The following is a 13,121-nucleotide window of genomic DNA, read 5'->3' as shown; positions in this document are numbered from 1 at the left end:
GAGATGTAAACCATTCAATGCGTCCTTTGCACAAGTGAATCAAGTAAAATGCAAATAGAGGAGCGTTTGTGTGTATAGAATAAACAGGCCCATTACTCTTTTTGATTGGGCATAGGCTGCCATAATCGCCCCGCGATCAACATTAGTTCGGAACCGCAGCGTCTGTTCAATCCTAAAATAAGAAACGTATTAGCTTTGCGATACTAGAGACTGCTATTATTCAAAGCATATCAGCAGAAATAAAAAAACTGCAACATCGAGAAGATGAGTTCTTCCTCTTCCAAACCGACGTATATCTACAAGCTCATCCCCTCCACCGCGCCCGTCCCAGATGATCTTCCCGAGCGGTTACCGGTCAGCGACCTGGACCAGCGCTCAGGATTCATCCACCTCTCCACAGCACCGCAAGTTCCCAACACTCTCAAATTCTTTTTCAAGGATGAGCCTCTTGTCTACGTACTTCGAATCGAATACGAGCGAGTAGAGAAGGACATCCGATGGGAGAATCCGGATGCCACCGTGTGCGGACCAAGAGGAGGTGAGGGGTTGTTTCCGGTAGGTTTTTTTTTAAAGAATCACAATTCATTCGTTCTGGGACAATTGTTGTCTAATGAACGCAAAAAAGCATCTTTATAATGGCCTCAAGTTAGGAAAGGACGAAATAGAAAGCGTCGCTGTGTGGAAAAATGAGAACGGATGGGACGAGGCGCTGAAGAAGGCTGAGTCGTGGCTTGTATATTAATCAAGCAAGTGTACTGAGATACCTTGTCATGCATACTTCTTATGGTATGGCAAGAGAGAACACAGTGCAACCATTATCGCTTCCCAAGGGTTACAAAGTTAATGGGATGGAAGACGTCGCTTCAACATGCGTTATAGATTCGAGAATCGGCTATTTATTTAATCGGCATCTATATCCTTTCCCCCAATTTACATGCCTAAGTATAGGAAGTAAATGTGTTGAAAGAAAGCTCAACGCAGAGTCTCTCCTCCCTGACTTGAAGGCAGTAAATCGCACCTCACATATATTTTTTATTTCTAAGAACCAATTGGGTAAGGGTGGAGAATTTGCCCGTCTGTATTGGTAAAGCATATCCATTAGCAAGAGCCTCATCGTAAAATACGTGGGAATAGAAGAGTTATCGATTAAAAAAAACTCACAATACAGTGACGCCTCAGCGCTTGCTAGAAAAACAAAAGAGGTCGCGACCTCACTTGGCTGCCCTGGACGCCCAATAGGTGAATTTGAATACCAGCCTTGCATCTGTTGCGCAGGTCTTGTATCGACCTGGATTGGCGTATAAATCGCACCAGGTCTGATAGATAAATATTGTCAGCCAGGCTCATTTCATTTTTATACCAAGAGGACGATTATCACTTACGCTACTGCATTGACTCGAATTCCCTTTGGTAGCAAGCTCGTCGCCAGTGCCCTCGTGAACCCCACAATTGCACCTTTGGACGATGCGTAGTCGATCATGCTGCTCGTGCCACGGAAAGTCGTCACAGAGGTCGTGTTGATGATTCTGGGACATTGAGACTCAGCCTTATCAAAATCATTTTCTTCAAACATGGCCATCCACACTTACGAGTCTCCCTTGCTCATATGAGGAAGCGCAAATTTTGTGACAGCAAACATTTGTAGGACGTTTGTTCGGAAGATGTCTTCGACGACATTGAGATCAATCTCCGTGAACTCCTTGCACAACCATTGCTTCCCTGCATTGTTGACGAGGACATTGATTCTTCCAAATCTATCCGACAACAGGTTTGTCAATTTTGGCGACAGATGGATTTCAGGAAAGAACAGACTTTTTCACATGATCCTCGACAGCCCTTCGACAAGTATCGTTATCCCTGAGATCCCCGGAAAAGAGATTACACGTTCGGTTCTCCGCCTCGATCATCTTTTTCGTATCATCTGCATCGATTTGCTCATCAGGTAGATAGACAATTGTAATGTCGGCCCCTTCTCTTGCCATTAAGATGGCAACTGAGCGACCGATCCCGGAACTATGATAGTCATTAACAATAGAATAACGAGGACATTATATAGTGGAACGTGAGGTACGAGTTGAGAAAGGATACCACTAACTCTCCACCAGTAATGAGCACCTTCTTATCCTTCAACTTCCCGCTTCCAACGTATTCAACGAATGCTCCTGCAGCCTCCAATTTGGTCGACTCACTGGGCGGAATCATGTCCTTCTCCAATCTGGAATGGATGTGTAAGAAGCGTCCGGAGTCATGGCGACAATGCAAAGAGAACAGCATGCAAAGGACAAGGTCGTAACACGCCTACCCGGGCTTTGGCTGGCTTTGGGCTACCTCCGGAGCCTTGAAGGTCCCATGTTCTCCCATCTGAGATGTCATCTTGCGTTCTTTATACAGTAGTAATTAGTGCTTGGAATAAAGGTATTGTCAGAGAAAATAGCTACTCAGTATGATACGTCAGAAAAATGGAGTATATATTCAGCTATGAGTATAGATTAGCTTATTTGAAGCTCCAGATTGACAACGTTCATAAAGTTGACTGTAATTTTGTCGTCATCATGTGGCAACATCTGCTCTCTCGGAACGAGCTGCTGTGTAGTCAGAAACTTTCGAAACGAAACAAAAAAACAACTCGACAATTCCAGAATCAGCATGTGTATTTCCCCAGGCTCATTGAAATTGAGACAATATGTATTTTAGGGAAAATAGCATTTCCACAGCATCCCATCTCCGATAGCTAACATAGGCTTGGAGGTGGGAGAGGTTTCGTAGCATCCTGGGTCTGGTATCAGGCCTGAAGTGCGTTTTCATCCATTCTTCAATATTGAAGTTTCTAAAAATAAAAGAGCCAGGGATCCTATGGGGATGGATCTGCTCTCCACGTTCGAGTCGATCTTCTCCATGTGATCATGTGATAGGCGGTGACTGGGTCGCTCTAGAACCGGCAGTTTGAGTCACGTGCCTTCTCACCGCCTTCGCCAGTGGTCCAGTCGCAGTCGCCGGAGACGGACTAGCGTCGCCTGGAACCCCACCGTCCAGCAAAAAAAAGTCACGGCCGGATCGCCTCTTGAGATTTTTTCCTCTTTCCTTTCTTTTCTTTGGGAAAGGAAACACTTCCCCGTCAACAGAAACGTATTCCCATCGCTCTGTTGGCTGTTTTCTCACCTTATTTCCCTTTTTCCTTTGTCAATTCACGATTTACGATAGAGATTAAAATCTGCATCCCGCGATGCCTATTTCCAACGGTGACGCACGTGGGCTCCTCTCCAACAAAGGGGAGTTCCTGGACCACACCAAGGCCTTGGAGGTCCTCGAGAAGGAGTATCCGACCAGAGATGGTCTTGATGTCGATACTCTGCTGGACTCGGACAAGCATGGCGCTCTGACTTACAATGACTTCCTAATCCTACCAGGCTATATTGGTGCGCGGTCTTCCATCGAGAGTAGTCCGGGAGCTTGGTATTGACATCATCTATTAGGCTTCCCTGCTTCGGACGTCACTCTTGAAACCCCTGTGACCAAGCGCATCTCCCTGAAGGCTCCGCTTCTCTCCTCTCCCATGGACACTGTCACGGAGCACAACATGGCCATTCACATGGCCCTGCTGGGTGGTCTGGGTGTCATCCACCACAACTGTTCTCCAGAGGACCAAGCAGAGATGGTCAGGAAGGTCAAGAGATACGAGAATGGCTTCATCTTGGACCCCGTCGTCATCTCTCCCAAGACGACCGTTGCGGAAGCCAGGGAACTAAAGGCCAAGTGGGGTTTTGGCGGTTTCCCCGTAACTGGTAAGCTTCTACCTCCCTTTGTCGACAACTCATTTCCATTTCCTTATATGATGTATCCAATCTACCTTTAAATAACTTTCGTTCCACCGCAGCAGCGCAAGCTGTGTGGAGAAACAGATTTTTGTCTGATCAGCCTGAATTTTTACGATTTGTGTTGTGGAAGGAAATTTTTCAAGCAAATGCTGACTAATGGTTCGATTTAGAGAACGGAACACTTCGTTCGAAGCTGGTCGGCATAGTGACTAGCCGGGATATCCAATTCCACACCTCGGATGATGATCCCGTCACCGCGGTCATGACGACCGATCTCGTCACGGCTCCTGCTGGAACGACGCTCGCGGAGGCCAACGAGGTTCTGCGTAATTCTAAGAAAGGAAAGCTTCCTATTGTTGATGAGGAGGGTAACCTGGTCTCTCTGCTGTCTCGCTCTGATTTGAGGAAGAATCTTCACTACCCTCTGGCCTCGAAGCTTCCTCATTCTAAGCAGCTCATCTGCGCTGCTGCTATTGGAACTCGGGAGCACGACAAGGAGAGACTGCAGATGCTCGTTGATGCTGGACTGGACATTGTTGTTCTGGACAGCAGCCAAGGTAACAGCATCTACCAGATCGAAATGATCAAATGGATCAAGAAGACGTACCCTCAGATTGATGTTATTGCCGGCAACGTGGTGACGCGCGAGCAAGCCGCGCAGCTGATTGCCGCCGGTGCCGATGGCCTGAGAATTGGCATGGGCAGCGGCAGTGCATGCATTACCCAGGAGGTCATGGCCGTTGGCCGTCCTCAAGCTCTCGCTGTGCGCAGGGTTGCCTCTTTCGCAGCCCGCTTTGGCGTTCCCTGCATTGCCGACGGCGGTATCCAAAACGTCGGTCATATTGTGAAGGGTCTTGCCATGGGCGCCACGACGGTGATGATGGGTGGTCTCCTCGCCGGTACCACCGAATCTCCCGGAGAGTACTTTGTCAGTAACGAAGGCCAGCTTGTCAAGGCTTACCGAGGAATGGGAAGCATTGACGCCATGGAGGATAAGAAGGCGGGCAAAGGTGGCAAGGACAGCAAAGCTAAGAACGCTGGAACCGCGAGATACTTTTCCGAGAAGGACCGCGTGCTGGTGGCACAGGGTGTGTCCGGCTCAGTCCTGGATCGCGGTTCGGTTACCAAGTTCGTCCCGTACCTCATCGCCGGTATTCAGCACTCGCTGCAGGATATTGGTGTGAAGAGCATTCAGGAACTCCACGAAGGCGTGAACAACGGGACGGTTCGCTTCGAAATGCGGAGCGGCAGCGCTCAGGCCGAAGGAAACGTCCACGGCCTGCACAGCTACGACAAGAAACTCTATGCGTAAATATAACTACTACCTACTACATACATAAGGGATTGGATTGTATTCTGTCGGATACCATTGAATGGTTGTTGGATGGGTTGACGAAAAAAATAACAAAAACGGTGCAGGTGGTCCGGAGTTTTAAGCCGCAGATTCAGATGCGGCGGGAGTGTGTGCTTTTTGTTTCCACGGACCTCGGCCGGCTGATGCTTCCCCGCGTCTGACCTTAGCTTTTCACGTAGTTAGTGAGCTTACGAGGTTATGTTATGCAACGTCTCTAACATTCGTTCCGAGATGACTTTATTTCTGAATATTTACACAATTCCTATCAATCGATCTTGTAGTCACACGTACCGTAGTCGACTGAAAGATCTCTTCCGTCCCCGCTCTCCGCGGCAGTACCTCGGACAGGCCCCTGCTTGGACAAGGATTGCTAGAGCAGCTTATTCAACCGATTCAGCCAGTGGTAAATCGGAGCATTCTTCCAAGATGGCCGAGAAAGCTGCTAAGAAGGGGCCGTCAATCCCAAGGCCCAGTTCAAGGTTAGACTGATCTGTCTTTATTCTTCAATGGCAATGAAAAAGACTACAAGCTACTATAGTTCACCCTCCTCCATGTTCTATAGTATGCAGCGACTGAGGCGAATGCCTTTTTCTTGGGCAAGTGAGAGGTGATCATTGAACTTACTGACATCTCGCAGCGTGATCCTTGTTTCTCCGACAAACGAAATACTCCTACTTCATCGAGTGCAGACGTCTTCATCCTTCCCGTCAGCACACGTCTTCCCGGGAGGCAATATCTCCCCTTCCCAGGATGGGGAATGCCCACCTCCTGAGGATCCCAAGAGTCATGACGATGCGATCCACTACCGACGGGCGGCGATTCGGGAGCTGTTTGAAGAAAGCGGCATCCTGCTAGCCCGGGATCGGTCCACGGGCCAGATGGTCCACGTGGATGAGGCAGAGAGGGAGCGAGGACGACACGCCATCCACAGGGAGGAAATTACTTTTCAGAAATGGCTCGAGGAGCAGAATTCGGCGGCGGAGCCTGACACAGGTATGTATGACGATGGCTTTTGCAGCTGTGGTCAATACAGTTCGCTGAAAGATGGATTCTCAGACGCATTGATCCCCTTCACGCATTGGATCACACCAACCAACCTGCCCAAGCGATTTACCACGCAGATGTATCTCTACTTTCTGCCCGTGCCGGAAGAGTCCGATAATAAGCTGCTGCTGGTGGCGCAGGGCCTGCCGGCCTCGGGGCGGGAAGAGATTCAGGTTCAGGTTCCCACGTCGGACGGAGGCGTCGAGATCATGGAGGCCAGGTTCCTGCCGGCGTGCGACTGGCTTGGAAAGGCGCGCAGCGGGGAGATCATTCTCTTCCCGCCGCAGTTCTTACTGCTGCATCTCATCTCGCAGTTCCTGGACCAGGAGCCTCGACAGGGCGCTTCGTCGGAACAACTAAAGCGACGGAGATCAGAGCTGCTTGAGTTCATCCACTCTGGCAGTCCCCCGTGGACGCACAAATACATCTGTCCTAAGAGCATGAAATTGTTGCCGGATAACAGATCGGTCCTGGCTCTGGACAGCCCTGGGCCGGAATTACGAGGGTCAGACAAGAAGGGAGAGGAGCACCGAGTTATTCTTGTGAGATTCAGCAAGGAAGGGCCTCGGAACCTCGAGGTACGGTGGAAGAAGGATATTTTGAGGGCTGATTCTAAGAGTAATTTGTAATTCAGTGTATACTGTGAAAAGAATGTGAGACGTCTACAGGATGGATAGATAGACTATGTATGTACACTGCGTCTGTCAACAGTGAAAGAAACCACGCAATATCGGTTTGGAAACTATTTTCATTGAATCGTCGTACGTATCTATGTCGCATAGCCCATAGTACTCCTCCGTACATGTAGCCTGCAATGCTACTCCGTATACGGACTAACCCCGGATATTCAACGGAAATGTGGCGCGGCAACTAACGCCACGCACGCGGTCACTCGTCCACGCCACACCAGCCACGCCACCAGCCACACCACACTCCGGAACCAGCCCTCGATAAGAAGTCACATGACCCACAACCGGAGCAAACCCCATCGAGATTTCTCTTTTCAACAACCGACCGTCTCCGGGCAAAAACCTCCAGTCAGTCAGCGCATTCTCGTCCACCGTTCCAACCGCAAGACCTTCCTGTCAGCCGGCTAGACACACGCCAAAATGGAGAACGAGAAGGGAGAGATTGTCGATCTGTACGTATCCTGACCTGACCTGATTGATGTTTTCTGTTCTTATTTCCGGGCGAGCTTTTTTTCGTGCGGATGGGCCGTTGCAGCCATTATCATTATAATTTTCGCCGCTGCGATGGCAGTGGCATGAAAAATGCGATATGGCAGCGTCGGACCTACGTTCGAAAAACAAAATTCCAGATCGCCTGGCGACAAGGACTTGGCAATTTTCTCGTGACATACATAATGGTTTTGCTTTTTTTCGTTTCTTTGGAAAATCCTCTCTAATACGTCGCTGTCTTCTCCAGCTACGTCCCGCGCAAGTGCAGCGCCACCAACCGCATCATCAAGGCCAACGACCACGCCTCGGTCCAGATCGCCATCGGCAAGGTTGACGAGAACGGCCGCTACACCGGCGAGAACCAGCTGTACGCTCTGTGCGGGTTCGTCCGTGCCCGTGGCGAGGCCGACGACTCGCTGAACCGCCTTGCTCAGCGTGACGGGTACCTGAAGAATGTGTGGAGCGCGCAGCGGTAAATGCTGATATCACATCAGGAGGGGGAAGATTCTTAAGGGGGTGTGATGGTAAGACGAGACCAGACGTGAAACATTCAGCAGGACAACCGGGCTAACGGTTTGAATTCAACAGATACGGGTTAAACGAGACGAAAAGAAATACATTGCATGAGAATACATGGACCATGGATGAACGCCGAAAACGGAGTTTTTTGGTTGCGAAAAACCCGCCTCTTGACCATCCGGACTAGGCGGAGAATCCAAGGAACGAAACAGAAGAATGTCATGAAAATACCATGAACCTTTAAATAGAACAATTTAAAGGCGGGTTTCGAAAACATGACATGCCATAATCCATCCATCCATATCAATCGATTGATATTCCTCCTTCTCCTTTTCTTTTTTATTTTATTTTCATTCAGTTGCAAAAACCGGCACATCAAGGCCTCCTCACTCCCGGGACTATTCCTCTCTCGAGGAATCGGTTCCAATCTCCATGAGAGAGGAGGTAGAGAAACCGTAAATCATCCATCCATCCAAGCCGAACATTGATTATGCTATCCATTTCCCGCCTACTGAAGAGCCGCGGTGGAACCGAGATTCTGCGCCGGGGCACAGATACGGGTGGGACAGACGTAGACGTCACTCATTGCATTATTAATTTATCTTAGTGATATAGAGGAGGTAGTAGTAAAATAAACGAAGAATGCTGATGATATCTGCCTGTCTGACTCGAATAACGAGGTATATGTAGTGAAGGACGTAGTGAAGGAAATTATATCAATATCAATATTGATGGATAGGCAGAACAAAAGCCCATTCAGTCGTACAGTTGTACAGTCGTACTTCTTCAAGCCCAATCGTACTAGTTACCGAATATTCGATCCCCGGGATCAGGATTATTTATACTATCAGACATCCGGCTTTCGCCCATACACAAAGCGGACGTTCGTATAGAGGTGGATCGACAGATCCTGCAGCTCCCGCCGCGCTCCGGCCAACAGAACTTCTATTTCTTTTCTCTTCCAGCCCGCAAAACGGGTAAAGAGCGCGTACGTGTAGGATTCTAGACCCTGCAGCACGTTCGCTTGGTGGTAGCGACCGAGTTCGCGCAGCTTGCGGTCTTTGGGCCAGGGGCTTTGCGGTAGCTGTATACATGCATGCAGCACATACAAATCAGTCGATCAATCCGTTTTTTTTTACTAAGCGAGGCTTGAGCGAGCATCCTTGTAGATTTTCTCTGTAACGTTCTCGAACCCCGCGCGTTCCATCTTCTCCTTCCACGTCGCCACGGAGTTCATGTCCTTTCCGAATTTCTTGGACGCCTCGTGCGTGACTCGAAGCCCCTTGAGGAAATTCTTCGCTTTCAAATGGGTCCCGTCATCCGAATGGGTGTTGATCTCCATCGATGCCATCTCCAGATATCCCCCCGGCTTCAGATTCTGAAAGGCTTGCCGGAAAAGCTGGTCATAGTCCCGGACAGACCCTTCAAGGTCCCGGCCGTGAATGAAGTCAAATGGGCGAGAGTATGCCCACTCCTTTTCGAAATCGTCAATCTGGAATCGGCAGTTTGGCGGGACCCTAGAGAGTGGCATGAGTCAGTCAGATGTGATATGACAGCCTGAACGGGAGACGTACCACGGAGGCTGTATGGGGCTCAAGTCATTTCCTGCAGGTAACGTCAGAAGAGCCTCTTCGAGATCGTGTTTTTTTTTCTTACCTATGACTTCTGCCTCTGGGTGCTCACTGCTCCTTCGTCAGCCTCAGTGACAGTATATGTGAAAGCTGGTGCTCGCACTCGGCAAAATCAATCGCCCAGATGCCCGTGACCGTGCCCATGTCTAATACCCTCTGCCGTTTTCCGACAGGCGCGAGATACAGTTCCCCGCCAAGGAGCATTTTGTAAATATGATGTGACTGTATACGATCGCATGTCAGGTCGCGCCGGAAGATTGTCTACAGATCTTACCAGATCCAGCCGATCCTGTTCTTCCTCATCGTTGGGCTACCAGCAGCGTCAGTCAACACGCAGCCACAGACCAGTTGCGAAATACGTCACTTACAAGCACGTATTCCCCTTCGTGATACGAATGATATCTCCGTCCGTTCTGATGCTCTTTAGTGGTATTTTTTTCTCCCTCGGTGATATGTAGGTATATGCAGACCTCATATCTGCAGCTTTTAGTCTTTGTGGATGTTATCATCAAGTAACTGATAAACGACAACTTACACGTAGGCTTTCACGCTGGAAGCTAGCGAGGTGGTTTCGCTGGCGCTGTCAACTCTGCAGACTTGTATCAGTCTGGAAACAAGAAAGCGTCAAAGAGCCTTTTCCTCACCCAAGAGTCGAATCTACATCATCTGGGTTTTCCTGCAGGTTCTTCTCTTGTCAATAATAAAGAATGAGCAGAAAGCCAGGCTTCTGCTGGACTCATGATTGGCTCTATAATAATGTCTGGAGCTGGAGCTTGGTGAGGATTATCAGCCATTTTGAAGATCTGTGTCAGGAAATAAATCCAGCGGAGTGTGAGAGTGAGGGGGAAAGAATGTGTACTGTACAACTCGGCAGGGTCACCTCCATCTTTAAAAAGGAAACGGCTCGGTGGCTCCTGCCTATGAATGCGAACTGTCACACGATCAAATAATGCCTGCCTAGGTAGGTAGGTAGGTACCTAATTAGGAAAGTACCTTGTACAGTACAAGGCACCTAAGCTTAGGTAGGTACCAGGTACTTACCTACCTAGGTAGGTAGTTAACTGTCTACCTGCATCCAGGCGGCCCTCCGGATGCAGCAGGATATGTTCCGGACGAATAAATGATAGTGATGATGCGGTCCGTCTTGCATAATCAACAACTCGTGCTGTGCCGCGCCAGGGTCAGCATGACTTGTTTGTTGGCCTTAATTAGAGGAGCGGGTTGTTGAACTTGCGACAAGTAGAGGAGTGAGACTTGAAGCTCTCGAGACAGGCAGCAGGTTGTTAATAGACGCATTATTATCCTTTTGTCATTAGCCTCCTCGACTTGATCCAGTATATATATCGTGGCAGGTAGTCAACCTTTCTAGCCAGGATATATAGGTATATACACTACCTGCCTACTGTAGGTAGATACCTTGTAGGCAGGGAATATGGTTGCTCGTCTTTTTGATTCTTATCTGGGTTCTGTCTATCACATCATACATATGGGTCCAGCTAGCTAGATAGATTGATAGATATATAGAAGATATATAGATAGTAGATAGATAGATAGATATAATTCTTTTTTTCTTGGTCTTTATTTTACTATACTATACTTTATTCGTTCATTCAATCGTTGCTTCTTTCTTCATTTCTTTTTTTTTTAAACTTCTCCTTTTTGTTCGTGATATATCCTCTGTTTAATCTAATTAATCCTTCTCCAACCGCACGGCTGGGTTCGTCTCGATAAAGTTGAGGTCGACTTTGTGGCCGAGAAGGTCTCGGATGTTGCTGACTCCGTATCTGTTAATCGCAGTCAGTAAGACATGCCCAAAAAAAAAAGTCAGAGAGAGAGAGAGAGGGTGCATACTTAATCATGGTCGGTCGCTCAAGACTCAACCCCCACCCATACACTCTCATATCCTTCGGGATTCCCATCGGCTCCAACATCTCCGGCCGGAACATGCCGCTGTTGCCGATCTCGACCCATTTCCCTAGGCCGGTGTGATAGCCAAAAATCTCCATGCTGGGCTCGGTGTACGGGTTGTACGCCGGCTTGAAGCGCAGCCGGTGAATGCCCATCTTGGCGAAGAACACCTCCATGAACCCGATCAGCCCGCCCAGTGTCAGCCCAAAGTCGGCAATGACACCCTCGATCTGATGGAACTCCGCCAGGTGGGTTGCGTCCACCGCTTCGTTCCGGAACACGCGGTCGATACTGAAGTAGCGCGCCGGTCGCGGGTTCGCGGCCAGCTTGTGCAGCATGTAGGTCGACACGGACGTCGTGTGCGTTCGGAGGAGCAGGCGCAGCGACTCGTCCGCGCTCCACGGATATCGGTACCCGATGGAACCGTATTTGCCCGTCTCGTGGACCTGCCGCACATTCTCCCAGTACTCTTTGTAGTCGCGCGGCTTCTCCGCAGGCTTCAGATGCGGGTTGTTGGGGGGATCTTCCCGAGGGGGATCGGCCTTCGCGGGGTCGGAAATATAGAAGGTATCCTGCAGGTCACGGGCAGGATGCTGTTGCGGCACGAAGAGGGCATCGAAGTTCCAGAAGCCGGTCTCGACGAAGCGGTTCGTCGGCATCTCTTCAAAGCCCATCTCGAAGAAGATGTTCCTGAACTCCTGGCGCACCTTGTTGAGGGGATGCAGTGCTCCGCTCGGGGTGGGAGCGCCCTTGGCCTTGAAGTTATACGGCTTGAAGCTGGCCGTCTTCCACGACCCGTCGGCCAGCATCTCTGCCGTCAGGTCGGTCTCCTCCTTGACGAACTGCCTGGCATACTTGGGGCCCTTGGAAATCTTGAAGCTGATCGCCTTCTGCGTCGTGACCAGCTTCCTCTTTTTCAGATCCGCCACCACCTTGGCGTCTGGGTGTGTTTGCGTCTCTTTGATGGTCTGCAGCTGTTCCTTGGTCTCGTCGTGGATCGACTCGGTGTTCGGTCTCAGCAGATCCTTGTCCTTCTTGATCCACCCTCTCTTGAAGGCATTTCCCTGGCCAACCTTGGCGCTGTCCTTGCCCACGATGCAGGGCAGATCGGAGATCTTTAGCCCGTCCAGGGCGGCCGCGACAGCCTGGAACACCTTGGCTTCGTGACTGCCATTGGCGGCGATATCTTCACCTTCGGGAGTCAGAACGACGACTTCCCTGTCGATGGTGTCGTAGGTCACCATGGACCTCGACGCCAGACGGTCGAGCGCGGCTTTTATCGTCAGTGAGGGGGTGGAGGGGAAGGCGTCGGAGGAGAGGATGGGCCCGTCGGCCGAGGACAGGGCGTCCAGGATGGGCGCCGTCATATCGGACGCCATGGCTGCACGATGTGGAAGTCAGTCGCGTCAGGGAGGGTTCTTGTGGCGGGAGGGTTCTTTCGTGCGATCCTGGCAGCCTGGTCTGGCTGCTGTGCGCGGTGACTCGAAGTTGAATTTCGATACGGCGGGTCGGAGGGGCCGACCGCGCAGACCGCCTTCCTGCCCGATCATCTACCTACAGTACTAGTATCTTTGACGACAGTACGGAATACTCCATATACTGGATAGAGGTTATTCTGGTGGCTGAATCTGTATTTTTAATATAATAATTCTAACAAATCATCTAAGAAGAC

The 13,121-nt window shown here is 50.0% G+C and overlaps 6 protein-coding genes across 6 annotated transcripts; 3 read left to right on the top strand and 3 right to left on the bottom strand.

Annotated features, from left to right (window-relative positions):
• Positions 1 to 264: 264 nt before the first annotated feature.
• Positions 265 to 742, top strand: T310_9434 (uncharacterized protein; the record flags this gene model as incomplete). The annotated part of the gene is made up of 2 exons (XM_013468109.1): positions 265 to 555; positions 626 to 742. 2 exons carry the CDS (start codon positions 265 to 267, stop codon positions 740 to 742), a joined length of 408 nt encoding a protein of 135 aa, XP_013323563.1.
• A 296-nt stretch (positions 743 to 1,038) lies between these two features.
• On the bottom strand, positions 1,039 to 2,202 carry T310_9433 (Oxidoreductase, short-chain dehydrogenase/reductase family; the record flags this gene model as incomplete). The annotated part of the gene is made up of 6 exons (XM_013468108.1): positions 1,039 to 1,076; positions 1,162 to 1,316; positions 1,383 to 1,526; positions 1,590 to 1,754; positions 1,813 to 2,013; positions 2,096 to 2,202. The coding sequence occupies 6 exons, from the start codon at positions 2,200 to 2,202 to the stop codon at positions 1,039 to 1,041; spliced, it is 810 nt and encodes a 269-aa protein (XP_013323562.1).
• A 1,021-nt stretch (positions 2,203 to 3,223) lies between these two features.
• Positions 3,224 to 5,127, top strand: T310_9432 (IMP dehydrogenase; the record flags this gene model as incomplete). Its single annotated transcript, XM_013468107.1, has 3 exons — positions 3,224 to 3,416; positions 3,474 to 3,782; positions 3,986 to 5,127. The coding sequence occupies 3 exons, from the start codon at positions 3,224 to 3,226 to the stop codon at positions 5,125 to 5,127; spliced, it is 1,644 nt and encodes a 547-aa protein (XP_013323561.1).
• A 273-nt stretch (positions 5,128 to 5,400) lies between these two features.
• On the top strand, positions 5,401 to 6,842 carry T310_9431 (NUDIX family hydrolase; the record flags this gene model as incomplete). The annotated part of the gene is made up of 3 exons (XM_013468106.1): positions 5,401 to 5,648; positions 5,807 to 6,162; positions 6,226 to 6,842. The coding sequence occupies 3 exons, from the start codon at positions 5,401 to 5,403 to the stop codon at positions 6,840 to 6,842; spliced, it is 1,221 nt and encodes a 406-aa protein (XP_013323560.1).
• A 2,206-nt stretch (positions 6,843 to 9,048) lies between these two features.
• On the bottom strand, positions 9,049 to 10,837 carry T310_9430 (Methyltransferase; the record flags this gene model as incomplete). Its single annotated transcript, XM_013468105.1, has 9 exons — positions 9,049 to 9,427; positions 9,594 to 9,763; positions 9,816 to 9,851; positions 9,910 to 10,018; positions 10,077 to 10,130; positions 10,406 to 10,498; positions 10,535 to 10,553; positions 10,583 to 10,586; positions 10,733 to 10,837. 9 exons carry the CDS (start codon positions 10,835 to 10,837, stop codon positions 9,049 to 9,051), a joined length of 969 nt encoding a protein of 322 aa, XP_013323559.1.
• A 394-nt stretch (positions 10,838 to 11,231) lies between these two features.
• T310_9429 (Phenylalanine--tRNA ligase) lies at positions 11,232 to 12,828 on the bottom strand (the record flags this gene model as incomplete). Its single annotated transcript, XM_013468104.1, has 2 exons — positions 11,232 to 11,325; positions 11,393 to 12,828. 2 exons carry the CDS (start codon positions 12,826 to 12,828, stop codon positions 11,232 to 11,234), a joined length of 1,530 nt encoding a protein of 509 aa, XP_013323558.1.
• Between the last annotated feature and the right edge of the window lie 293 nt (positions 12,829 to 13,121).

The sequence above is a fragment of the Rasamsonia emersonii genome (assembly GCF_000968595.1).
Source record: "Rasamsonia emersonii CBS 393.64 chromosome Unknown ctg1118621762126, whole genome shotgun sequence".
Classification (NCBI taxonomy): Eukaryota; Fungi; Ascomycota; class Eurotiomycetes; order Eurotiales; family Trichocomaceae; genus Rasamsonia; species Rasamsonia emersonii.
This window is presented reverse-complemented; position numbering and strand designations above follow the sequence as displayed.